At 36.3% G+C, this 27,184-nt stretch overlaps 3 protein-coding genes across 3 annotated transcripts; all 3 read left to right on the top strand.

Annotated features, from left to right (window-relative positions):
• Positions 1 to 3,831: 3,831 nt before the first annotated feature.
• Positions 3,832 to 7,192, top strand: tnfrsf18 (tumor necrosis factor receptor superfamily, member 18). Its single transcript, XM_055213707.2, has 6 exons — positions 3,832 to 3,997; positions 4,794 to 4,970; positions 5,221 to 5,308; positions 5,393 to 5,457; positions 6,077 to 6,226; positions 6,481 to 7,192. Exons 1-6 carry the CDS (start codon positions 3,868 to 3,870, stop codon positions 6,621 to 6,623), a joined length of 753 nt encoding a protein of 250 aa, XP_055069682.2. The 5' UTR covers positions 3,832 to 3,867; the 3' UTR covers positions 6,624 to 7,192.
• A 1,245-nt stretch (positions 7,193 to 8,437) lies between these two features.
• arl8ba (ADP-ribosylation factor-like 8Ba) lies at positions 8,438 to 15,030 on the top strand. The gene is made up of 7 exons (XM_055213929.2): positions 8,438 to 8,666; positions 13,335 to 13,415; positions 13,511 to 13,584; positions 13,664 to 13,757; positions 13,867 to 13,934; positions 14,477 to 14,547; positions 14,670 to 15,030. Exons 1-7 carry the CDS (start codon positions 8,544 to 8,546, stop codon positions 14,717 to 14,719), a joined length of 561 nt encoding a protein of 186 aa, XP_055069904.1. The 5' UTR covers positions 8,438 to 8,543; the 3' UTR covers positions 14,720 to 15,030.
• A 2,095-nt stretch (positions 15,031 to 17,125) lies between these two features.
• Positions 17,126 to 26,316, top strand: edem1 (ER degradation enhancer, mannosidase alpha-like 1). The gene is made up of 12 exons (XM_055213639.2): positions 17,126 to 17,743; positions 18,306 to 18,378; positions 18,712 to 18,815; positions 20,400 to 20,571; positions 20,682 to 20,865; positions 21,000 to 21,174; positions 21,464 to 21,584; positions 22,876 to 23,046; positions 23,511 to 23,584; positions 23,660 to 23,756; positions 24,179 to 24,340; positions 25,219 to 26,316. The coding sequence occupies exons 1-12, from the start codon at positions 17,280 to 17,282 to the stop codon at positions 25,306 to 25,308; spliced, it is 1,887 nt and encodes a 628-aa protein (XP_055069614.1). The 5' UTR covers positions 17,126 to 17,279; the 3' UTR covers positions 25,309 to 26,316.
• Positions 26,317 to 27,184: the final 868 nt, after the last annotated feature.

The raw sequence follows: 27,184 nt of genomic DNA, 5'->3' as shown, positions 1-27,184 counted from the left end.
ATGTGCTCTTTAAGATACTTTTGCTAAATAACTAAAAGTCTCAAGCCACCACACAAAATAACATTGTTGTTTTTTTAGCAATGAAATAGGTGCTCTTTAAGATACTTTAGCTAAATAACTAAAAGTCTCAAGCCACCACCAGCTCAGGTGCCTGGATAGGTGGGTATACTCTTTACTTTACCCCCTTTAATTTTATTTCCATCTCCAATTATTCGCATTTACTCTTTTTAGCATAAGTCAAAAACCACCTCGAGTGAGCATAAAAACTTTTAAGGGGTTTTTATTATAAATTTTGCATGTCCATCACTTGTTTCTTATGCGATACTTCAAAATGGGCATAAAATCAGTGTGATGGAAACCCAGCTACCGGCTAGCTATTCCCTCTATTACAGAAACTAAAACAATTACAAAACCTAACCTGTACATGCCAGAATGCATTCTTTATGTTTTGCGCCAGACATGCAAAAACACTCATTTATAATCATAATATGTGATAGAAAAAATGCAATGCAACAATTAACTCATTCACCGCCATTGACGAGTTATCTCCAATTTATCAAAAACGGAAGTTAAAAAGATTTAAATCATTTTGAACTGCCTTTATGTTTGATAGTCATTCTGAGTCTGATCTCTAACATAAATTCCTTTACAAAAACGCATTTTTTTAAGCTTTTTGCTCAAAATGTTGTATTTTTGAAGAGAAATATCCATATTTCAGTGGTCAAATTAAGTGGAAAAAGTAAATATATAATGAAACGTTTTTCCCCATTTTGTTTGTTTTTTTGTTTGTTTGTTGTTTGTTTGAAAGCAGAGGGTGTGTTCTTTAATTTGATATAATTTGTATGTTTATATATTTATAGAAGATAATTTTTCTTGCAAGGAATTTTGTGAAACTTTTGTTAAAATCACAAAAATGCAGCTGGGCAACTTTTCTCAAAAAGGCTGGCGGTGAATGAGTTAATAGGCTATATGCCTACCTAGACAAGACATTAGACTAAGAATATAGTCTGTTTGATGACGGACGTTTGACCACAATTTGCTTTCCTGTGTCATTCTGGGAGTTTCCCTTGATTAACGACAGTTATTTTTGCTTTCTCATCCTACATGGTAATATTTCTTGGATTTGTTTTGTGGCGGTCTTGTAAAATACGATGCTGCTGCTTGGGATTCCTTTTATTAATTACTTGGCTGAAATAGAATATTGGTTCATGCTAACATTTGGAAAATCGGGGCATGGGGAGCTTACTGTCACAGGAGCAGAAGAGCTGACATTATTTGTCATAGCAGCGGAAGCGCTGACAGTTGTAACTGTTACTCCATTCCTGATTTAACTGTTGTTTGGACTGTTGCATGGCAGCGTTTACTTATAAATTAAATACATTTTATTTTAGGCGATTGTATGGCTGGGGGGGTGGATGATCACACCCTGATTAGAAGCATCAAAGTCCTTGCTTTCACATCGACTACATTTACACGCACCCTCTTAATGTGATTAATACCGAGCCCCTAAGGTGACATTGGAGTAAAAAAATCTAAAGTTTAGTTTCATGTGCTCACATGAAACCTTCATGTGCGAAACTAAACTTTTTTTTAAATTTTTGCTCCATGTCCCCTTAGGGGCTCCGAAGAATTATAATGGGATTTTAGGAAATATTTTTGAATACAATGGGATGGCAATATTGCGATTATACTTTAGCTCATCCCCGCCCAATCCCGTCTATGGATAATTCGGCTCAAATTGATAAAACATGCGCAGTTATAGACATACTAGTGTTACTTTCTTAATTAGACAGCATTGTACTCAAACAACAAGATATTTATTTATCGTTGCAAGACATTCAGCTGCTCGGACTGCTGTGGAACTTGAAGCTCGCTGCGCTCAGGGGGGCAGAGTTAAGAGGTTTGACTGACAGTTTGAGCGGATCCAAAAAGATTTAGTTTTTTTTAATACATTTTATTTGAAAATTATATTTGTAAAACAGACAGACAGATGTAAATGGTTAACAATAGCATTGATTTATATATTAAAAAAAATTATTACACACCTCCAAAAAAGGGCACTTCAAAGTTAAGGACAAAAAGGGCATGTGTTCTGCACAGGTTGAGCCATACCTGTGCACGTGCCTGAGCTCATGTAAACTAGGCATGAACCGATTACTGGTTTCAAGGTATACCGAGGTTTTAAACAGTCGAGGTTTTAAAACCACTAAAATATTCTGTAATACCGTTTGCAAGGTATATGCTGGGTTTACACTTTTTTATCATTATTTCATGTAATTTACATTTAATATATATTACAAAAATATTTTTTTGAAATAAAATTATAATTTAGAGGCTTTATTTTCACACAGTATACATGTTGATTGTTGCTTAAAAATAAAATGTATTGTGTCCCATTAAAAAGCTGTGTTTGTATACGTCTGAAACTAACACCTTTTAGTGTTGCAATGACAAAACCGCAATACTGTGAAACCGTGGAATTTTTGCTTAAGGTTATCATACCGCCAAAATCTCATACCGGCCCATGCCTAATAAACACAATACTTCGTTAAAAATAATGTGATTAAGCTCATAATCGTAGCAAGTATAATTGTATTAACATTGCAGTATACATTGTAAAAAAATTCCATAGAAATTTGCAGCTGGGTTGCCGGTAACTTACCGTAGATTTAAATTTCTGCCATCACTGGCAACATTTTGTTCAAAGTTAAATGAACTCCAAACATTCACAACTCTTTGTCTTTACCAAATAAAAAAACAACATCAAGCAAAACATTCTGGGAAACAAAATCTGAAGCAAAAAACTGAAAAAGTTTGATGATGATTTCTGGTTCCCAGAATGCTTTGCATGAGGCTATTATTGTATAGTTTTATTCTGTAAAGATAAGACTTGTTAATATTTAAAATGTATTTAACTTTGAACAAACTCTTGCCAGTAAATACATTTAAATTTACGGTAATTTACCGGCAACCCAGCTGCAATACCATTGTAATTTCTACTGATTTTATTTTACAGTGTACTGCCATGTAAACAGTTAGTGTAGTGCACGTGTGTTTTTGTCACGCACCTTAAACGTGAATTCATTTGAAACTTTAAGCAGTCTGCCTTCATCCAGAAACAGCTTAAATAATGCCACAGCAGCGTATAAAACTACGGAGCCCCTAAAGGGACATGGAGCAAAAATTAAATAAAGTTTAGTTTCACGTGCGCATGTGAAACTATTGCGTGCATGTGAATCTATCATAGATTCACGTTTCACGTCAGCACATGAAACTAAACTTTAGATTTTTTTTTTACTCCAATGTCACCTTAGGGGCTCGGTATAATATTTCTGTCTTCCTCATGGCATTGAATAAGAAAGTGTTTGTCATTTAACGTGATTAAATTAAAACAGTGGACATGTGAGTTCATCATTTGTGCTCTGCATTGGGCTACGATGATTTTATGTATAAAACAGTAAGTCAAAAAAACTAAATTAAGCTAGGTTTTCACAGGCAGGGTCACATATTCTACAATTAGATTACCTGAAGATTGCAAATTCACTACAATGCATTGAAATGTAATCTGCTTGCCTTGCAATTATACAAAGACACAGTGCATCTTTTACTTCTATCCTTTACCACTTTTCCAAGACATCAAAGATTTTCCAAGTAAACAAGGAAATAGACAAGGATATATTTATTCATATTGTGTGTCATTTAATTTCTCAATCCTGGTCACATTGGTTTTGGCCTTTCAGCCCTCTCATGTGTTCACGCCTCTGCTTTCTTTGTGGGTGAACTGAAACCAACGTCACAGGCTGCACGCTATATAAGTGTGAGAACAGAAAGCAGATAGCCAGATAGCTAGTGTGGTACCCCAACAGAATGGACAGTGCTAAGTTCTGGTTTACACTGCTTTGTGTTTGTAGCGGGTGGATTTTAACCCTGGCGATTAGCTGTGATTGGACAACCCAATATGAAAATGATGGGAAATGTTGTCAAGTCTGTCCCACAGGTAAGACCGCAGTATCTGTGTTGTTTTTTAATCGCTGTTGTATTCTGCATCTTTAATTCTTAGATGTCTTCTATATGACTATTGAAAGACTAAAGAAAATGCATAAAAAAATACAGATAGACACAGATGTCAAATGTTACTGATTTTATGGTATGAGGCTTTAAATAAATGTGGACATCATAGTTTTTACACTGTTAGAAAAAAATGGTCACAACATGTACCCCAAATGTCACTGGGGCAGAACCCTTAAAATATATATATATATATATATATATATATATATATATATATATATATATATATATATATATATATAGCACTGTGCAAAACCACCATGCCAGAATTAGATTGGTTGTTTTTGCAATGTTATAGTGATCATATATAATTGTTTCTCGGTCTCTTTAATAAATAACATCCAGAAAATACAGTAAAATGTGTATATAGTATTAAAAACTGTAAAAAAAAAATTGATGTGTCAAGTTTTTAGGGTAAACTAAACTCCCCTTCCACTTGAGCAATAGCAGGAAACTGCAAGGATCTCTTAAACCTTAATAAAATTAAATCCTAATTTCTAATTTTAAAGAAATTCGTTTTTTTAACTTCATTCTGCTCAGAAACGCTCAAGATGTGTTTCGGGGTCACACTAAATACAGACGATGCCTAAAGAAGACATTCAGTCCTGAAAATTTCATTTTTTTATTTTTTGTACATATTTTCTTCTGTATCTTAATACAAGTCTGATTGCTTGTTGAACTTTATTTTCTATTAAAACCTCATATATTGTTGTATTGCACAGGTATGTATCCCACCCAACACTGTTCGGAGAGCAACGGTGCCAGCGTGTGTGCAAAATGTCCGGATACTTCGGTTAAACGGGGATGCTTTTGTGAAAACAAGCTTTGCAGTGATGATAAATGCTCGAAATGTGTGCCCATAGAACAATGCGAACCTGGCTTTCAACTGTGGAGAGAAGGTAAGCTTATTTTTAATTTAATGAGTATTTTCCATGACTCTATCACAGTGTCTATATTGGGTAGTGTATATGAGCTCATTCACACTGTGGGTCTTTCCAGCTTATTAGGGGACTTTTTGTGGCCATACTTGTATAGGCAGACCCTTGTCAGTTAATATAGACCAAGTTTAAAATGTTAAAACCACTAACTAGTCACCTATACCTTTTTAAAATCTATCAGTTGTTTTTCTTGTTTGTTTGTTTTTTGCAGGTAATTTTGATTTCGGTTACAAATGTGAGCCATGTTCAAACGGGACATACAATGATGTTAAGGGCGGAACATGCAAACCCTTCGCAAAGTAAAGCTTTCTATTTGCTACATTGTTCAAGTAAAGTTCTGCCTTGAGATTTTTGTCAAATGATAACCGACTTTCTGAAATCAGGTGTGATGGCTTTCAATTGGGCTTCGCTGGAAACAGTACCCACAATGCAAGATGTATAAACCATGGTTTGTATTTTTTTTACTAAATTAAATCTATTTTGTTATATAGAGGGCTACCACACCTAATCTATAGTATTGAACCGTCCATTATTTCCACAGTCATTTTATGTACTGGATAAATATTGCTGCCATTTGAATTATGGTTCCTTGCAGTAAAGAATTTTGCAATGGGAGCATCAATAGAAAAATTAATTCCTTATCAGAAGAAATGGTCCCAGACTGTTACTTTAAAAAGGTTGTAATATGTACTATTTGGGTAAACATATGTTTACATTTGGTACCAACATATACCTCAGATATACTAAAATGAACTTTGTAGGTGCAAATGTGAACTTTTTGAAAGGGAACAGCCACATGGTTGCGGCTAAAAAGGATACGGCAAATGTCTTACCTCGAAACCTAACCCTAAATCCACACATTTCACAGGATTTAGGCCATAGCTGTATCCCATCTAGCCAGAACCACTGGTTTCATCCTAATTCTACCCCAAAATCTAACCCTAAACCCAACATCTTGCAAGATTTAGGCATTTGCTGTATACCATCTAGCCAAAACACAGTGACAGCTAGGGACGATTTTTTGGCAATTTTGTTTTTGTTTCATGCTCTTTATATTTTCCCTACAGAGAACCTCATCCATGTTTCAAACAAAGAACTAAGCAGCAACCACTTTTCCAACATTATGATGCTATCTTTAACAGCCGCTGTCATTTTGTGCCTGGTGCTTATCGTGTATACGGCATTTCAGCATTGGAAACACACGAGGCGCGTAAAGTGTAAGTGACATTTACATGTTACTCCAATTTTTTATGTTACTCACTAAACCTTTGTTATTATGGTGGTACAATAATGATTTATAATATACTATACTTTATTTGGGTGTCCAAAAACCTCCCAAAAAAGTATTACTGTATTACTGAGACATTGTGATAAATATTTGTATGGAATAAAAATATTTTTAAATGAATCTATTAATCTATTAATTATCTGTGTATTATTAAGGAATAATAACAGCCGCATCTATCCACAGCATTTCAACCGTGCACACATAAGATGGTTTTGCCACCAGATGCATGCAGCTGCAAACTATCTAAGGAGGAAATGGGAGACGAAATTGACTCCAAGGAGACTTCAGAATTCTCTTTCACGTGTGATGGTCACAGCTTTCCCTGATTCCTTAAAAGGTCTCTGTTGTTTAAAGAACAGCCAATAAACAAGCTATTTTAAAGATGACTTGACTGCAAAACAACATATGACAATCAGCTTTAATTGATGTAATATGAACAAATAATTCAGTTTTGCAGATCATGTATGTTGATGGTCCCACAGACTGTGGATAGTGGCCACAGTCAGTCTCTGCGGCTGTGTAATGCAGGAGGATGTTTACTGTAAATGTATTCAGTATTTGTTTCCTTTTTAAAATACTCAGTTTGTCAAACTGCTTAAAGAAAAAATGGACATTTAAAGCAGGGAACAGCAGAAAGTATTTGAATGATGCACAGGTGCATCTCAGTAAATGTCGTGGAAAAGTTAATTTATTTTAATAATTCAACTCAAATTGTGAAACTCGTGTATTAAATAAACTCAAGGCACACAGACACAAGCACTTTAAGCCTTTTTTTTTAATTGTTACGATTTTGGCTCACATTTGACAAAAACCAACCAATTCACTAGAATATGGTGTCATGCCAATCGGCTAAACACATGCAAAGGTTTATATATATATATATATATATATATATATATATATATATATATATATATATATATATATATATATATAGAGAGAGAGAGAGAGAGAGAGAGAGAGAGAGAGAGAGAAAATGAATAGTTTATTACTTATTGCTTTCTTTTGTGGAACTCAAGCAAAAAAGTGAAGACTTTACAGTAAATTGTACAGCAACTTTAACTTATTCTTTTTATACAGTACAATGAATGGGTAGTGAAGTTTTGACTTTAACTTTATTGCTTCATACTGTAAGCTATTGTTAGTCACCAATACGCAATACTGTACATACCACTTTAAATTCTTGTCAAATCTTTTTAAAAACTTCAATAGCTTTACTCACACGTTGCATTGTTGTTGAAGTTTGCTGTAAACTTTGCTTATAAATTGTGAAAATGAAATAAAGAAATATTGACACATTGGGAAAATTTAACTAGGCCTATTATTGTGTTATAGAAGTTTCAGAAGATGTATTTTATAGTATATATTGTGAAACAAAGTGTTAACGTCATTTAATCACATTTATTGTCTTTAAATATTTATAAATTTGTTGTACAGTATTCTATAGTATTTCATTTTCATCTTATCAATAAATGTAAATGTGTACTACTTTTAAAACAGTACTTTTCTTTTTTATGTCACTGTGTGTGTTTGTGTATAAATATTTGCCTCCCTATTTCAGCATTAAAGGAATAGTTCACCAAACATTAAAAATGTTTCTCATAATTTACTCACCCTCATGCTATCCCAGATGTCTAGGAGTTCCTAATTTCTAAAGTTGAACACAAACAAATAAGTTTACATTAATATGACATCTATATGGTTGTCAATATGGCGAAGCTACAAAATGCACATCCATCATAAAAGTAATCCAAATAACTCCAGTAGGTTGCGACACCATAGGTTTATGAGAAAAAACATTTAATATTTTGATCTTGTTTACACATCAAACATGTCATGTGGATTACTTACATGATGTATGTAGGCTATGTGCTTTTTGGAGCTTTAAAGCCATTTGAGCCCAACATTTATATAAAATTATTTGTTTGTGTTCAACTGAAGAATGTAATTCATGTACGTCTGGGATGGCATGAGGGTGTGAAAACTTTAAGACAATTTTCATATTTGGGTGAAGTAATCCTTTAAAATGTTACTATTGCCTACATATGCGAAAATTGTGTGCACCCCACTCTACTTTCCTGCGCAAAAGCGGTGCAGCTTTAACGCCCATGAACGCACACAGAGATCGCAAACGTACCAGTCATATGACAGCGGCCAGTTCCTCCCAAACACTACGCTACATTAATAGTGGTGACAAAAACGTTACAAACAAAACCATCACAGACCTATACATTTAGCCTCTAAACATGTTGGCCCTGATTAACCGTCTCCTGGACTGGTTCAAGGCTCTCTTCTGGAAGGAAGAGATGGAGTTGACCCTCGTCGGGCTGCAGTATTCGGGGAAAACGACGTTTGTTAACGTAATCGCGGTGAGTGCTTGCGGTTAGCAGAACTGTTAGCTTGAGCTAGTTCAAGAAATTCAGGCGACTGTGACTGTCAGTCCAGAACACCAAGCTGTTTTACTGAACTGTATATTCATACTATATGAGTTGACAAAACATTTAGGCATTGTTAGACTACATATTGGTGAAAGCTAACCGGCTAACTTTAGCTCTCAGAGGATTGTGAATATTTGGCATAGTCTGTTGTTTTTGTTCAGATTAGTTTTTGATTTACGGAATGCACCCTGAAAACCGCTATAAACGTCATTGTACCTGTGGCTAAGTTATTTGTTAAAATGTCACATTCAGTTCAGTCCCTGTTTTTCTCGAGTCTTCCTTAACTAGTAGAAATAACAACTAGTAGAGGCAACTTATAACAGATGTACCGACTGATGAGAATTGATTTATTAGCTGGGTTATTATGAATAGTCAAAATGTCATGCTCATAAACAGAATTGAAGGGGTATATTACTTACAAATGGGTAAGTAATACACCCGTAACTAAATGGTGTTGTTCCGTTGATTAGTTGTATTTACTGATATGACACTTGATGCCAGGTTTGTAAAGCACGTGATTCAACACGTCAAGCTTGTTTATCTGCTACATTACATCAACATTCATCAGCACTGCCTTGAACATCAATCAATACTAACTCGCATATGAAGTCGTGCTTGGGGATAGTTCACCCAAAAATTAAAATATGACTTATTATCATGTAATTCAAAACCTCCATGACTTTGTGTTTACAGCTGTCTTCAATAAAGTAATTTGGAAATAAGCTCCCAAAGTCAAGTCAGTCTGGCTTGTACTTTACGTTCTAAGCTTATAAAGTAGCTTTGTGTGAGAAAGTTGTTGTGAGAAATGTTGCTTTGACAATATTTCGTTTGATCTTCTGTCACCTTTCACTTTGACCTGTGAAAAAGATTTATGGAAAAGATTTTCTGTCAATAACAACTTTTGGGTTGCATGGAAGAAAGTCAGTCATGGGATGTGTAAGACATGAGTGACTAAATGATGACAGTTTGCTTCTTTTCAGAGAAGTACTCCTTTAGGTAATCGTGTAATGTACACACAATGCAAATATGGGACATTCCACTTTTGTACTTGAATATAAGTAATACATTTGTTATAACCACAATACTTCGTTTCGGTTATTTGCCTTATTGATATCACATGAGGCTTGTACTTCACATCTGGCTGGACCACCATTGTAAAAAATAATAGTTCACCAAAAATTAAAATAATATTATCATTTACTCATGTTGTTACAACCATGTACAAATGTCTTTATTTTGATGTACACAGAGGAAGAAATTTTGATAAATGTTTGTAACTGAGACCCATTCACTTCCATAGTATTGTATTATTTTATCTTACTATGGAAGTGAATGGGGCTCATTATCGTTTTGGTCAAAAATATCTTCCTTCGATCGTGTTTAACAGAACAAAGAAATTTATACGTGAAAGGGAGTAAATAAAGACAGAATTTTCATTTTTGGGTGAACTATCTCTTTAAATATGTAGGGCTTGTCCACACTGTCATGCAACTCAAGGCAAGTACATATATGTATTAACAATTAGATTTAAAAATTAAATAAGCCAAACATTTAGTGCTAATTTATTAGTGTACTGCAATTCATGTGGCAATTCAAGTTTTAAGACTTTGTTTAATCATGAGAAAGCCATATTTTATCTGTTTTCTTTGATGTGGGCACAAAATTGTCGCAACTTATCTCTGAAGGTGTGACAAAGTTTCTGCACATTTTTTTTTGCATTCAATTTTTTTTTTATGAGAGTGTGAATACGTCTCAATCACATCATGATGAATAAAATGATGAATATGACGAGTAGTGAAATTCACAGCAAAATTAAAAGTGTTAAACCACCAAGACCTGGAGGTACCCATATATACACCAGCAGTGTACATTTAACACTGGTGATTTTGCTGTATACCTAATCTTTCCTATTCCAGTTAATGTTACCGTTTATTCACCTTAGAGATAGAGTTTGTCAAGGATTCATAGAAATATTATTTCTGCAAAATATTATATACTGAGCAGCATATATAGCATGGATACCATTATCTGTCTGACAGTAAGTTGCTTTGTGTTGTTTTAATGAACTGTGTGTGTGTGGTGGGGGGGAGTGTGGTGGTGTGTGTGTAGACGGTTGGAGCTTCTGGTATTAGTCACAAGACTTGCACTTATTTTAATGTGCTTCTTCCTGGTCAAGTGACGTTCCTAATCATGTGATTTCATGTATTAGCGCAAGTCAGCATGCCTTTCACAGTAGTTCAGTTACATTTTTTTCTCCCAAGTGTAGATACCACAAGGTTGAAATATGTCTTTTAGTACAGTAGGTTAAGATGGCTTACTACATTCTTTGTGTTGCTGAAAAGGCTTAGGTTTGTGTGACCTGATGGCGTTGTGGTTAAAGTCTAGAGTTTGGAAATTTTCGTGATATGTTGCTGCCACAATATGCCAATATTCAAAAATGTCCATTTAGTTGTCTAGGCTTCTTAAAATCCAAGACTGTCTGCATACTTTGCATACTTGTGAATTGTGATTATGCTAATGAAAAGCTGTAAATCCTTGACCCCCTTATATGCAGTAGTACACATGCCATGTGACTAAATTTGTCGCCTTTCACCCTGAACGTTATATTAAAAGGTCACAATAGTTAAGCTAAAGTAGAGTTGATGTCACTTTCATAGTTGGTCTGAAATATGCAGTTTAAATGTTGTTTCTGCAAGCGGTTGTAGAAATATCTGTCTTACCCCATTCAAGTAGATAGTCTTGCATGACTTAAGTAGCTGTCTGATGGCATTGTTTATCTGATACATTACCTCAACATTCATCAAAAGGGTTAGGGGTTGTGCACACCAAAACTTTTAAACGCGGCTGAAATGCCTGGGGGACATGATTGCCAGCTGTTTTTTTCAGCCGAGCGCTTTTTAGCTGTGATACTTGAGCTGTGAGCCGGTTGGTTGTTGTGATCCTTGTCCCGCCCCTCCTCCACTGTGATTGGACAGCTGTGTGAGAACTGACATTGACGAGCGGAGCTTTTCACCCAAAGTTGAATCTCTTGCAACTCTCGATGCTCGGCGCAGAGCGCGGAAAAAACGCAGAGAGCCGGCTTATTTGAAAAACGCTGAGTTTCCATTGAAATCAATTGAAAACATGCGCCAGCCGCAGGCATAAAAGCTTTGGTGTGCACGCCCCCATAGGCCTAAAGGGACATTGGAGGAGTTCATGTAGAAAAGTAGGTCTTGAATACATAGCCTCTGGATATATAGAGGAGTTGCATTTTTTAATGCAAGCCGGTAAACGTTTACTTGCCATTGTGTTTTTGTCCGTAACCTAAGAGTTGAAATTGTTCAACTTAGGGAAGAATGCTCATTTCGTCAATATCACTTAAATCAGCCATACAATCACAGTGGAGGAGGGGCTGGACAAATAGCTCACCAACCAACTGGAGTGTCGTACATCAACTAATAAACAAAACAGAAGTATCATAGCAACCTAAGCGCTCAGCTGAAGAAACACTGGCAAGCACCTACAGTCGGCAACTTCAGCCGCGTTTTAGCGCTTTGGTGGGCACAGGGCCTTATGCTACGACAGCTGATTTTCAAAATTACTATTAATGTTTTTGTATTATTAAGTATTTAAAGTTCTACGGTAGATGTCAAGTACCAAGCCTTTTAGAGTACTTGTTCATAAACTTTGGCTTACTGGTATTAGCGTGTTTTTGGGGACTGAGGGTGGATTTTTCCTAGTGGTAAACCTTCACTACTCTGATTCATAGCTGTTTAGGTGGTCGTGTGGTTTAGACGTGTATGAATCCAGACTGACGTTGGCTTATTCCTGTTATAAGAGATGAGATCTAGGACTTGTACATTGTTTAGATCAAACAGTATACACGGGTTCATTTGAAGCACAAAAAATTATTTGTATATATTTGTACTTTTCTTAAACTTTACAGTTTACACTTTGCTATATGTGCAAAGTTAGTGTTTAAGACTTCTTGGATGTTTTCCTTGCGATATTGGTATGAAATCTCTTTTAGACGCTGTGGCGGGGTTGGTGGTGGAAATGTAAAAAGGAAATCGTCTAACCTCACTTTGAGAATTTCTGTAGGTCAAAAGAGTAGATGGCAATGTATCACAGTCTGTCTGCTGGAAATTTCCTTTAGCTGGCTTTCAGGTCTGTTCATAAAGTTTTGTTTTCAATCACAGATTTTTTATTTTTCTCGCGGGAAGCCCTTAACGACCACTAATGCAGGCTTGCGTACGCTACAGCAATAGAACAATTTAAATAAAAAAGTACTACTGATTAAATCAAAACAGTTTATTGGTGTTAAAAGATTTTAAACACAAAAGTCGATGAATAAAAATTAAAGGAACAGTCATCACTGATTTGCCATAATGTTGATTCAGAAATCAGTCGTCTTACACTTGTTAATGCTATTGAACAGAAATGAGGAAAAATATCCTGGCCACTTTTTCAATATAATTAATTTGTAAAAGAAATGAATTAGTCCCATTCATAAACGAATCGTTCAGATCAGTGAATCAACCGACTAGAACAACTGATTCATTTGGGGGGGGATCAGATACAAATGAGTTTTTATAATTTATTTATTTTCTTTCCTTCTAGTCGGGCCAGTTCAGCGAAGACATGATTCCAACTGTCGGGTTCAACATGAGGAAGGTCACAAAAGGCAACGTCACCATCAAGGTCCAGTGCTTTTTAACAATTATATCAATTATATCGATTTAAACAGGATTACAATATGCCAGGTTATATGTATATGTAATGATGTCATTATGCAGATTTGGGATATAGGGGGTCAACCAAGGTTCAGGAGCATGTGGGAGAGATACTGTCGTGGAGTGAACGCAATAGTGTAAGTATAAGTCTGGGAACTAAAAATATAGTTTTAAAGTAACGCAATGGACAATGTTTAATTTTTTCCCTTTTTAAAGTTACATGGTGGACGCAGCGGACCGGGAGAAGGTCGAAGCGTCCAGAAATGAGTTGCACAATCTCTTAGACAAACCACAGTTACAAGGAATCCCTGTAAGCATCTCTTGTTTTTCTTGAACACTCACCTATGTTACGTCCTGTGGCTGTGTTGTTTTCTTATCTCACCTATGTCACTTCCTTTGGTTATGTCATTTTATTTTAGGTGTTGGTGCTCGGAAATAAGAGAGATCTACCCAATGCATTGGATGAGAAACAGCTAATTGAAAAAATGTGAGTGGCTTCGTACCGTGCATGCTGTAGATGTGATGATTTTTTAATTTATTGACTTAACTCGTAGATCTCTTTACATATTACTCTGCCAGATCATATGATGCTAATAAGATTACTTTTCCATCGAAATATAATTAAGATTGGAAGAACACACTACTGGCTTTGTTTATAGAGATTATCTGTTTGCAGTTGTGTTTAACTCCTTCGAAAGGATTGTTGTTGCATATTTGTGGTTTTGATTATAGTACACCGTACATCTGATTTAATCTTTCAGGGTCAAGAATTAGTTTTTGAAGAATTGTGAGAACGAGATGAGTCAGGTCTACATAGTCATCAGTATAGTCATCTGTCTGCTGGATGATATGGAAAGGTTATGTGGTATAGAGTTTGTAAGAATGACTGCCATCTATTGGTCATCATTAAAAATGGCTTTAAGATATTTCCACCAAGCTTCGGTTGCTAGGTTAGCTTGTGTTTACATCTCTGTTTGTCTGCGTTGGAAAATGAAACGTATAAATCACTTAATTTGTACTCACATTCAGGAACTTGGCTGCTATTCAAGACAGGGAGATCTGCTGCTACTCTATTTCCTGCAAAGAAAAAGATAACATTGGTAAGTAAACTTTTGACTCTAATGATAAGGCCCGTGTATACCAATATAATAATAAACCTTTAGTATTTGCCTTACCTTCCACTCTTTTATTATATCTCACCTTTATGTCTTCTGACCCGTAGACATCACACTTCAGTGGCTAATCCAACACTCAAAATCAAGAAGAAGCTGAATAGTCTTCAACGGGCCCAAGTCTATCCGCTGCCATCTTACTCGCGTACCACAACCTGCTCACTTTGTGAAACTGTACAGTTCTTCATCCCGCTCCCATCACACTGCCCTGCCTGTCTGACCCCATAATTACTTAGCAGCTCCTCCTTCCAACTGCATCGGTCATCTCAACGATACATCAGTCGCTAAAAGACGCTAGCCTGCAGAACGATTTTCTCCACCTCTTACAGCGTGCCGTCAGATGACCGCAATGCATTCTGTCCCACTTGCTACAGCGGCCTCCACGGGACCCATTTGGGGGTTTTGAACAAATGTATTTAAAAAAAGAGCTGGGAAAAATCTTGAATAAATCAAACCTTTTTCCTCCAATCTGTCAGGTTTTGCTCATGTGAGCATATAATATTGTTTGGACTTTTGCTTTTATTTCTTTCCATTCTGTCTTTTTCCCCAAAAATGCCTCCTGATATACGAGGAGCTGTTTAGTAAATAAAGAGCACGGCAGAAAGATTTTTACAAAAGTCTATTAAGAGGATGACTGTTTGCTGGTTAAGATGTAGTTTTCATTTAGCTCAGCGATGTTTGTTCTTGAGCTGAGAGAAAGAGAGAGAGTAGGTGAAGTTAAAGTGCCTTGTGCAGTGTATCTGTCCCTCAAGCTAAACAGTATACCGGGTGTGCCTACCTGGAACTAGATTGAATTAAGACAGCTTACTTTAAACTGCAAGAAGCAAAGGCATGCTTTTTATGGTAGATTATTGTACTGTTGTCATTATAAACTAAATATTTGTGAAAAAGAGGCAAACCCCACTATTATCAATGCACTTTTGTAAATACGATGAACCAATAAATAGATTGTCGACATGTAAGAGGAATCTTGCATTGTTGTGACTGATTTTAATTTGATCGTTTTTATTTATGTCAAAAATTATGGTCTGTGAAGGTGAACTTGAAGTGTTTGAGGAATTATACACATCCTGTTAATATCATATCTTGAATTTTTAAATAAAGCTGTAGCATATCTGTACATCATTGGCATAATGAACTACTAATACAAAAAAGATTATTATTATTTTTTAATTGACCATTTTATTGAAAGACTAAATTTAAACATGTCAAACTGATCTCAATTACTTTAAAAAAAGATGTGCGAGATTTTCAATTGAGTTTGAAAAGGGTTAAACCCTTTAGTGTGCTATATCAAAGTGCCATGGGGCAATTACCTTTGACCCTTACCGATAAACTCTGTATGACTGTAGTTATTGTGTTATTCCCACGGTTTCACACACAATGCTTAAAGGAAAACACCACCATTTTTCAATATTTTACTATGTTCTTACCTTAACTTGGATGAATTGATACATACCTATATTTTTCCAATGCGTGCACTTAAGCTTTGTACAGTGCGTTGTGAATGTGTTAGCATTTAGCCTAGCCCCATTCATTCCTTAGGATCCAAACAGGGATGAATTTAGAAGCCACCAAACACTTCCATGTTTTCCCTGTTTAAAGACAGGTGGCACATGGTGGCACAAAACAGGTAAGTATGGTGGCACAATATAAAACGTGACGATTTTTTAAGTGGATAAAAATGAGAACTATATTATATGGCGGAAGAGCACTAAAGGGCTCGTTATAGTTGTGCGTAGGTCCTATGGCGTAGGTTCCGCGTCAGTTTTCATTTATACTTGTGTGTGATTATAAAGGATGCTTATACATCTTAATAACTAAAGCCTAGTCCTGGCTTTAGCTAAGCCTAGTCTGTGAAACCAGGACGTTGTGTACTTGTTACAGCATACATTCTACATAACTGGTAAAGCTCCATGAACCTCTATAATTTTGAAACACACAACTAAAGTTTTTTGTGTTTTTATAATCGATTCATCTATTTATTAATGAAAACTGGCAAAAGTTATTCGAAATTATTTACTACAAACAAGTGTTTTACTTCAGTGGTTCTATGACATTTTATAAAATAAATTAATTGTAATTAAATTAAAATAAATTATGTGTAATTAAACCAACAGCACTGCATTGTTTAACTTAGTTTTGTTTTATTAATTTTTTTACAATGTTTTATGTCATACATTTTCTTTGGGTTCCACGAAGGGATGCACACTAAAAAAGTTTGATAACCACTGCTCTGCTTGATTCAACATCTGATACTGTTAAAATTATAATAACAACTTGTTTTAATTTTAATATTAATTATTATTATTATTATTAGTAGTAGCAGTACTAAAGTAAACTTTAAAGATAAGACTAATGTACACTATTGCATGCAAATGTATAAGGCTCATTACACTTGTGGTTTTCTCATTGGCTCAGAGACTGCGCTTGCCACGTGCGTCACCTGTTTGAGTGACGACTGACATTAATCATTCGTCATCCCCGTCGTGACGTTTACTCCAGTCAGCCAGTTAGCGTTGAGGATCAGGGAGGGGTTGGTTTATGGTCAGGAAGTGTGTTCAACAAGCGAAAACAGAAGGTAAACTGTCGAGTTTTGCGCTTCGATAAGTCGAAACGTCGAAGTGAATTATGACTTTTAAGGCCGACGGCACGCAAAGATGCAATGGAGGTCAATAGTCGTGGGCCTTCTCGTTTTGAGGTTGGTTGTGAGTTGCGCCCTGTGGCTAATATTCGGACTGGGTCCCAGCTGGGGCTTCGACTTCCCCATAAAATTCACGTTCAGCTTGCATAAAATTGAACTTCTCCAGAATGCAGACCAAGCCACGGCCAAACCCACCGCCTGGTCGCAACACATGTACGAAGACAGAAACCCGCAAGCGAAGACCTGCTCCAAGATAAGTGGCGATTCACCAAAGAAATTTTATCTTAGTTTTCTTCGGGATGCCAGAGATGAGTACGATAAAAAGTACAGCTCGTTCCCTGACGCACTCAAAGTCAAGATGAGGGGGATGGCGAGGGATATGTTTTATTTTGGATATGATAACTACATGAAGTTTGCATTTCCTGAGGATGAACTCAATCCTATAGCTTGTGAAGGTCGAGGGCCTGACGTGCTTAACCCGTAAGTTATTGACTTAACTTATTTGCTTACCTGTATGTTAAACACATACATGTTAGTTTTATAGATTTTATATCAGTCTGTTGATGTTTTCTATCCCCTAACTTTTACAGAAACAAGTGCACGATAAAAAAGTATTTTTATTTACTTGTAAAATATCCTCACAAGTTGGTTGTCATGTACACACACACACAGTAACGTTACCTCATAAGATATAACCTGTGCATTTCACAATATACAATTTTTGGTCTATATAAATATATATAATCCTCCAGACCTTCTTTATTCATAAGTTTATATTGGATACACACTGGTTAAATGCTGTGAAAGTGGATGACATTACTGGTTTGCAACTCAAGAATGTGGAAAATCATGTTTTTCACACAAGTCGTATGATAACAGCTGGCATGCATGGAAACCATTTGTTTTTTCCAAGGTCTGTGGATAAGAGACCTTTAGTGCTCAACACCACAGATTTTGGCTTTCGTATCCCATGGGATGATACATTAGATTGGCTGAGTTATCAGCATGCAAATCACTAACCTGATTTTTGTATTTCTGCTAGGTCAAATATCAACATCAACGATGTCCTTGGAAACTACTCTTTGACACTCATTGATGCTCTTGATACACTGTTGGTAAGTTGTCCATTGTATTAACGTGGTGCGAAAATGTCTTTTATTAATCTCCACAAAGTTGGACATGGACAACACTGACTTGAATTGACTCCTGTGGAGCTCAATGGTGAGGGTTTGGTTAGCAGCGCAAAAGGTCGTGGGTTTGAACTCAGATAACACACTACATACTGATAAAAATGTGTGCTTCAGATATAAGCATCTGTGTAAATGTAAATATAAGTGTTGACAAATTTAATCTTAGGGCCTCTATTTATAACATAATTCAGTAGTCCATCCATTTCAGAAACATGAATGCATTTATGGTGCTTTGTTAACCAATTGTTCTCCAAACAGGTTCTTGGAAATGTGACCGAATTCCATCGAGCCGTCAAGCTGGTTATTGATACGGTCTCCTTTGACAAGGACTCCACTGTACAAGTCTTCGAGGCCAACATTAGGTACAGTTCATTCTCTTTAATTCGAATAAATTAGAATGATAATTCATATCAACACTCGGACAGGGAAGATTATTAAATGTGAGTCTTGAGTCGCGCGGGTATATTTGTAGCAATAGCCAACAATAAAATGTATGGGTCAAAATGATTTTTCTTTTATGCCAAAAATCATTAGGATATTAAAGGAACACGCCGACTTTTTGGGACTTTAGCTTATTCACCGTATCCCAAAGAGTTAGATAAGTCCATACATACCCTTTTCATCTCCGTGCGTCCTGTAACTCTGTCTGACGCACCCACCGCTAGCCTAGCTTAGCACAAAGACTGGAAGTAAATGGCTCCAGCTAGCATAGCATACTGCTCCCAATAAGTGACAATAATGCCAACATTTTCCTATTTATATATTGTGATTTGTATAGTCACAGCATGTACAAATAACGAGGTCATATGAGACACAGCCATCTTTTAACCGTATACATATCGTATACATACATATATACATACAACTATATTCTCAGAAGGCGAAGCACTGCTACTTGGGCGGAGTGATTTGCTCGCAGCACCTGGTGAGGAGCAGAGAGTTCATGCAAGTGTTGCGCTAATCACTCCGCCCAAGTAGCAGTGCTTCGCCTTCTGAGAATATAGTTCCCAATATGTATACAGTATTTTGTCATATATTAGAAGCAGTATGCAAGCTGGAGCCATTTGCTTCCAGTCTTTGTGCTGGGCTGGGCTGGCGGTGGGTGCGTCAGACAGAGTTGCGGCACGCACGGAGATGAAAAATGTATGTATGGACTTGTCTAACTCTGGGGGATACAATGAATAAGCTAAAGTACCAAAAAGTCGGCGTGTTCCACTTCCTTTAAGTAAAGATCATGTTCCATAAAGATATTTGTACCTTTCCTTCCAAATTTGTGAGTGGATGCAGTTGCTAGGGACTTCATTTGGACAACTTTAAAGGGGACATATAATGAAAATCTGACATTTTTCATATTTAAGTGCTATAAGTGGGTCTCCAGTGCTTGTATCAACCTAGAAAATGTGAAAAAGATCAACCCAGTAACTTAGTTTTGGTAAACCATTCTCTGCAAGCATGTGAAAAAAATAGGTAATTGAAATTTGGCTCCCCTTGTGATGTCAGAAGGGGATATACCACCCCCTTAATCTGCACCATCCAACCACTGCACTGCCATTTAGTGCAGAGATCGGCTCATTTGCATTTAAAAGGACACCCAAAACAGCACATTTTTGCATACACATACATAGTGGCAATTTTAACATGTTATAATAAATTATCTATATGATATTTTGAGCTAGAACTTCACATAGGTATTCTGGGGACACCAAAGATTTATTTGACATCTTAAAAAGAGTGAAATCCCCTTTAAAGGTGATTTTCTAATGGTTGTATCTCGCCAAATATTGTCCTATCCTAACAAGCCATATGTTCAGGAACTTGACCCCTATGACTGGTTTTGTGGTCCAGGGCATGATTTTGCTTGTTTAATATTAGAGGGTATCAACTCTAGCCATAAGGTTTTAGTATTTACATGACTTTAAACGTATTGTCTGTTTTTTACTCCACAGAATCCTTGGCAGTTTAATCTCATCCCATATTCTGCTCACTGACCCTCGTCAGCCGTTTGGTGACATTGAACTGAAGGACTATGACAATGAACTTCTTCATCTTGCACATGACCTGGCTGTGCGACTGCTGCCTGCATTTGAGAACACTAGCACAGGCATCCCCTACCCCAGGGTCAGGCCCCCTCATATATTACTTGAGATGGTGTTTCTTTTCAAGTAATTTGTTTGTGACATAACTGCAATGTTTATAATGTATATCCTTCATTTGTTATTTGTACACAGGTGAATTTAAAGAAGGGCGTCCCACCTGACAGCATCAATGAGACCTGTACTGCAGGAGCGGGCTCACTGCTTGTCGAGTTTGGGATTCTGAGCCGTCTAATTGGCGACTCTACATTCGAATGGGTCGCCCGGCGGGCTGTTAAAGCCCTGTGGGACTTAAGAAGCAATGAAACCGGATTGCTGGGTAAGTGTGTTTGTCCTCTATTGAGGTTTAGCTTTGTACTCCTATAACAAAATAAGTTTTCATTTTTATTGTTTAGTTTTGTCAGATTTGCTTGATTTATGTTTGTCTGAGTGATAGTTTTACTTATCTTATAGGGAATGTGGTGAACATTCAAACTGGCCAGTGGGTTGGGAAGCAGAGTGGTCTTGGTGCCGGCATGGATTCATTTTATGAGTACCTTCTCAAGTCTTACATCTTGTTTGGAGAGAAGGAAGACTACAAGATGTTCACTGCAGCTTACGAGAGCATTCAGAGCCACCTGAGAAGAGGGTGATTGTAAATGTGTGTGTGTGAATGTAATTGCGGTTGTAGTTAAAGCTCTCGTAAACCAAAGAAGTTTGTTTTGTGTTTTTAACCACCTGCAGACAACTCGTGTCTTCTGGGATGTGTGGTTATGTTTGCATAAATTTGCAGCCAATGAGTGCATTGCAAGGAAATACATTTATAAAAACTAACCGATGTGGGTACTTTTTTGGGTGCTGAACTGTGCCATAGCTTAACTGTTGTTCTGTTTTTGCTTGATTGTAAGTGTGTACGTGTTTGTTTTTACTTTTAACAGAAGAGAGGCATGCAATGAAGGAGAGGGCGACCCACCTCTGTATGTAAATGTGAACATGTTTAACGGACAGATCATGAACACTTGGATCGACTCCCTGCAGGCGTTTTTCCCAGGATTACAGGTTTTGAATCTCTCTACTGTCTTTATATAACCTTAGTTTCTCGGTTAACAGAAAAGTAATAACCAGGTGTGATGTCTACATTGGCCGCAGGCACAGACTTACAGTTTATTTGTGGCAGCACATTCACCGGGGGGATGGATGAATAATATGTAACTAATATGCGGTCAGGTCAAGCCACGTGTAAAGCGTGCGCCTCTGCACAAAAAATGGCACACTATATGGGGTCCTTCCCCATTAAGTATAAAAAAGTGTTCAGAGTCACAATGGAGAGCCCCAACTGATACCACGTGTATGTGTACAGGATCGGTCATGTGAGAAGAGGGTAGTAAAAACGTGCTGTGCAAAAATATATTTGTGGTGGGTAATTTTGATTTTGTGGTGGGCCACAGCTTATTAAAGGGACATTCCACTTTAAAAAAAATATACTAATTTTCTAGCTCCACTAGAGTTAAACACTTGATTTTTACAGTTTTGGAATCCATACAGCTGATCTCCGGGTCTGGCGCTACCACTTTTAGCATAGCTTAGCATAATCCATTGAATCTGATTAGACCATTAGCATTGCGCTACAAAATAACCAAAGAGTTTTGATATTTTTCTTATTTACAACTTGACTCTTCTGTAGTTACATCGTGTACTAAGACCAACATTTTTTTTTTTTTTAGGCAGATATGGTTAGGAACTATACTCTCATTCTGGCCTAATAATCAAGGACTTTGCTGCTGTGGCATGGCTGTAGCGGGCGTAATGATGTTGCGCACTGCCCGAAAATAGTCCCCTGCCATTGAAAGTTACTAAGGGAACTGTGTTCGGCTGGTGCGTGGTATCATTGCGCCTCCTGTAGCCATGTTACAGCAGCAAAGTCCTTGATTATTACGCCAGAATGAGAGTATAGTTCCTAGCCATAGCGGCCTAGAAAATCACAACTTTTAATTTTCTGTCGGTCTTAGTACACAAAGTAACTACAGTAGAGTCAAGTTTTAAATAGAAAATAAACTCTTTTGATATTTTTGAGCGTGATGCTAATGGTCTAATGAGATTCAATGGATTGTGCTAAGCTATGCTAAAAGTGGTAGCGCCAGACCCGGAGATCAGCTGAATGGATTCCAAAACGGTAAAAATCAAACATTTAACTCTAGGGGAGCTGAAAAATTAGCATGTTTTTTAAAAAAGTGGAATGTCCCTTAAAAATAATCATCTGAATGCTGTTTCAATAATATCATGCCTCTTATTAAGATATGTTTTTTACACCCATTTTAATTTGATTGGACATTGTTCCACTTTTGCTCAGGTTTTGAATGGAGATGTTGAAAACGCCATTTGCCTTCACGCCTTCTACTATGCAATCTGGAAGCGTTTCGGGGCTCTTCCTGAACGATACAACTGGCAGCTTCAGGCCCCAGATGTGCTTTTCTACCCTTTAAGGCCTGAACTAGTAGAATCAACGTACCTGCTTTATCAGGCTACAAATCTTTTACATTCTCCTTCAGTTCTTTGTGCTCATCACCAAATATTTAGATACTTTTGGGTCCATGGACATAGTCAGACATGGTCATCTTCCTATGATTTTGTTGAACTTATTTTAGTTTTATTTAGTGTGAATTTATTACATCTTATACCAGAGGACTGTTGAAATCTTTATTCTGATTGGTTGAGAAATGTTTCACAGGTGTTGATTATTTTTCTGTAAAACGCACACCTAACCTGTCAAATGTCTTTAAATAACCACCAGTGCTATAAGAATAATTGACTCCGGTCCTTTGAATGATTTGAAAATAATGCACACCCAAAGTGGTACTGCGCGGGTGTTCATTTTTTTTTGAATAATTCAACGCTCTGTCATCAATTGTTCCTTATATATTCTACGGTTTAATTAAGGAAAATCAGATTGTCTTCAAATACATTTATATCACTTTTCTGGTGCAGGCTACCAAGAACCCTTTTTATCTTCATGTTGGGATGGACATTCTCGAAAGCCTTGAAAAGAATACCAAAGTCCGGTATGTAGTTTATAAACATACTGAAATAAACAGATCATAATGTAAACAAAGATCTAAATTTGGTCTCCTGTTCAGGTGTGGTTATGCTACGCTCCATCACGTGGTGGATAAGTCCAAAGAGGATCGCATGGAGAGTTTTTTCCTTAGCGAAACCTGCAAATACCTTTACTTGGTCAGTAATTTGCTTCAGAGTCAAATCTTATGAAAAGTGTCCAAACGTGCCCAAATTCTTGATCTTTTTACCATACTCTGGAAAAAGAACTTTGTGTTCTGTAAGTGTAACGTAAAATTTTTGACAGTAGAGATGGTTTGCTGTACTGTATTTGCAGAATATAAAATCTCTGGACAAGATGATCTTCATTTTTGTCTTACTAAATTGCTAAAAATTACAATTTGACAAAATGTACTGAAACATATTGTTTGCAGTAAAATATGACCTGTACTTCTCAGTAAGATTTAACCTTATACGTATTCACTTAATTTTGTATTCATCATTGTATATTTCTATAGGCTACCTTTAGTACTTTTGCAAAGCGACAAGTAAGAATAACATGCTCATCTCTCCACTAAAGATATTTTCACAATCCTCAACAGCTCTTTGATGAAGACAACCCACTGCACAAGTCTGGTTATAAATACGTCTTCACTACAGAGGGCCATGTAGTGCCAATAGATCAGCGCTTCAGGCAGAAGAGCTGGGAAGACCAGGTTCCCTGTGAAGAGCCCAGAAATGAGCCAAAAGCCAATACAAGCAACGTAAGAGCACCTGTTTGATACATAATTTTTATTAAAGGAAAACACCACTGTTTTCAATATTTTACTATGTTCTTACCTAATTTAGACAAATGAATACATGCCTATCTTTTTTCAGTGCATGCACTTAATCTTTGCAGCGTGCCGTGACTGTGGTGGCATTTAGCCTAGCCCGAACACACTAGTTACACGAGTATGGTGGCACTGAATGGGACGTGGAGATTTTTGAAGCGAGTGAAGAATGAGAACTATATTGTATGGCGGAAGAGCACTCCTGACTACTCCCCCTCTCCCTCAAACTTACGTCAATATTACTGCGCCCGAGGTCGAAGTGCTGCCAACTAAGTGCTCTTCCCCCATACAATATAGTTCTCATTTTTTGTTCGCTTTAGAGATCTCCACATTTTATTTTGTGCCACCATACTTACTCGTGTAACTACTCATGTAACAGTCTTTAAATAGGGAAAACATGAAAGTGTTTGGTTGCTTCTAAATTCATCCCTGCTTGGATCCTAAGCAATGAATGGGGCTAGGCTAAATGCTAACACATTCACAAGGCGCTGTGCAAAAATTAAGTGCACGCATTGAAAAAAGATATGTATGTATTAAATCATCTAAGTTGAGGTAAGAACAGAGTAAAATATTGAAAAACAGTGTTGTTTTCTTTAAGGTATGTTTTGCATTTTTAAGCAGCTATAGCAGAAATATTTTCAAATGAACATTTACAGGTGCATTTTTTTTATCGTTTAAAGATTAAACTTTTGCTTGCATTGGTCTTGTATCTCAACTACACAGTATGCTGCTATAAGCCACTTTGCATAAAAATAACATTGAGTGATTTGCCGAGATTTAATACTTTTTATTTTTAATTTATTCAATAGTGTGAACGGATTTCTGAAGAGCGACGTTTCGGTCTTCCACTAAAGAGTATGTACATGCGGCAGATTGACCACATGGTGGGGCTGTCTTGATGTCAGTGCGCGCCCTGGAGGCCTCAACACTTTAGGAACCCCCTGGTGGGGTTCAGCAAGTCTGCAAACAGAAAACTTTAAGTCTCCTTTGCACAGGAAGTGGTGAGAAAAATAACTGAACACCGGTACCAGTCATTCTTTTCTTTTTTTTGTGGACACGGCATGTTGTGGACCATGTTTGGTTGTTTTTATCCATCCAGCGAAGGTCCTCCACATGAAAAGACACAAGAAAACATTCAGGGTGATCTGAGATCTGATCCGTTGTAATACTATTTTTGACTCTCTGGGTGGATTCATGTTTGTATTGTGCAATCTAGTGTGTTTACACACTGTTTCGCAACAAGTTTTCTACAGTGCCATGTGTAATGAAAACTTGATTTAGTATTATAAAGGGCTATAATGGGTCAAGAGATGGTATGTATGTTTTAAAATTCGTCTCAAGGAACAAACTCTTTCATGAGCTTTAAACTAGAAATGCAGCCTTTTTTGTCTTTTATGCATCTTTCTGGAAAACAAATAACAGGTGGACTCATTTAATGCAAATCTATTCTTCTGTTCTGCAATATGATCCAGTCTTCAAATCTTGTGCCTTGCTGTTCAAGGTGGCAATTTTCCATTTGCATGGTTTCATTCACATTTATGTTTTTTCTTCAAAATTTGTTGTGTAGCGCACAATCCTATAGTCATCAGTTCTCATGCATACAATAATGTCAATGAAATCAAATCTAGAATTTAACAAGTGAAACTTCAACGTCTTGGACCAAACATTTAACAACAAACAGCATGTGCCTTTTACAACTTTTGGTTTAGTCCTCAGGGTCATAGTATGTGATTATTGTTCAGTCACTATGCAGAGGTAATTTTGCAAATATAGCATTGATTTTTAAACAATGTTTACTCTTCTAATGTTATACCTTGTTGAAGGAAATATGTTCTGAACAAAGCCATAATAATGGATAATGAGTGATCAATATGATAAGATTTAAATAAATGCGTTTCTTTGATTTACATATTATAATTTACTTTGGACATATTAAAAGGATGTTCTCAGTATTTAGGTATATTTATTTAGATTTGTTTTTATCAGATATACAAGTATTCGAAGTATGGTTGATTAGATTTACATTGAAAGCGTAAATCTACTTCGTTTCTTTGTGATCTAACCATTGGTCTTAAAAATTTGACACTGTGCAAAGTGCATTTTATCAAATTAAAATTAAAACAATCACAAAACTGTTTGAATATCTTATTTGTATATTTTAACATTGCTTTAAATTTTTTTGTTGGTTTAAAGAAAACATTCTGGGTTAAATGCAACTTATCACAAACAAACATATTGTAAAAACAATATAAATTATTTTTAGTTTTTTGTCTGGGTAGTTAACATGGCCAAAACATTTAATGCTTAATACACTGTAATGTGTAATGTGTTACTGCACTTACCCTTTGCAGTTAAAACAACTTAGTTTTTGCAAGTCAATGCAACCTACTATTTAAAGTTTTGACATCATAAATTAAGTTAAACCATTTCAACTTGTTTTTATAAGTTAAAGTAACACAAAATATATGCACTGTAAAAATACTTTGATGCCTTAAAATTTTTTGTTGAATCAACTTGGATTTACGAGTCATTTCAACTTACTGTTATTTATCTTGACAAGAGATGAGTTGTTATAACTACAGGTGATTTCTGTTGACATGATTTGATTTAACAAAATATTTTAAGGCAGCAAAGTTTTTTTTACAGTGTGTTAATTCAACAAAAAAAAAAATGCTTTTTTTGAAAGACTAGACACAAATCATGATTTTAAGTAATAGGGTTTTGTACTTGTACTCAAGAAATAGTATGTATACCCCAACATGCAAACCCTGCACT

Source organism: Misgurnus anguillicaudatus, chromosome 8 (assembly GCF_027580225.2).
Source record: "Misgurnus anguillicaudatus chromosome 8, ASM2758022v2, whole genome shotgun sequence".
NCBI lineage: Eukaryota > Metazoa > Chordata > Actinopteri > Cypriniformes > Cobitidae > Misgurnus > Misgurnus anguillicaudatus.
The sequence above is the reverse complement of the archived record's forward strand: the minus strand, read 5'-3'. Positions and strand labels throughout refer to the sequence as shown.

What these genes read in the sequence shown, in the direction of transcription:
- tnfrsf18 (XM_055213707.2), top strand. Translation starts at nt 3,868, where the DNA reads ATGGACAGTGCTAAGTTCTGGTTTACACTGCTTTGTGTTTGTAGCGGG. An exon ending in TGCAAGATGTATAAACCATG is followed by an intron (nt 5,458 to 6,076) that starts GTTTGTATTTTT and finishes TTTTCCCTACAG; the next exon opens with AGAACCTCATCCATGTTTCA. An exon ending in ACACACGAGGCGCGTAAAGT is followed by an intron (nt 6,227 to 6,480) that starts GTAAGTGACATT and finishes ATCTATCCACAG; the next exon opens with CATTTCAACCGTGCACACAT.
- arl8ba (XM_055213929.2), top strand. Translation starts at nt 8,544, where the DNA reads ATGTTGGCCCTGATTAACCGTCTCCTGGACTGGTTCAAGGCTCTCTTC. An exon ending in CGTTTGTTAACGTAATCGCG is followed by an intron (nt 8,667 to 13,334) that starts GTGAGTGCTTGC and finishes CTTTCCTTCTAG; the next exon opens with TCGGGCCAGTTCAGCGAAGA. An exon ending in AAGGCAACGTCACCATCAAG is followed by an intron (nt 13,416 to 13,510) that starts GTCCAGTGCTTT and finishes GTCATTATGCAG; the next exon opens with ATTTGGGATATAGGGGGTCA.
- edem1 (XM_055213639.2), top strand. Translation starts at nt 17,280, where the DNA reads ATGCAATGGAGGTCAATAGTCGTGGGCCTTCTCGTTTTGAGGTTGGTT. An exon ending in GTCTTCGAGGCCAACATTAG is followed by an intron (nt 18,816 to 20,399) that starts GTACAGTTCATT and finishes TTTACTCCACAG; the next exon opens with AATCCTTGGCAGTTTAATCT. An exon ending in CAACGTACCTGCTTTATCAG is followed by an intron (nt 23,047 to 23,510) that starts GCTACAAATCTT and finishes TTTCTGGTGCAG; the next exon opens with GCTACCAAGAACCCTTTTTA.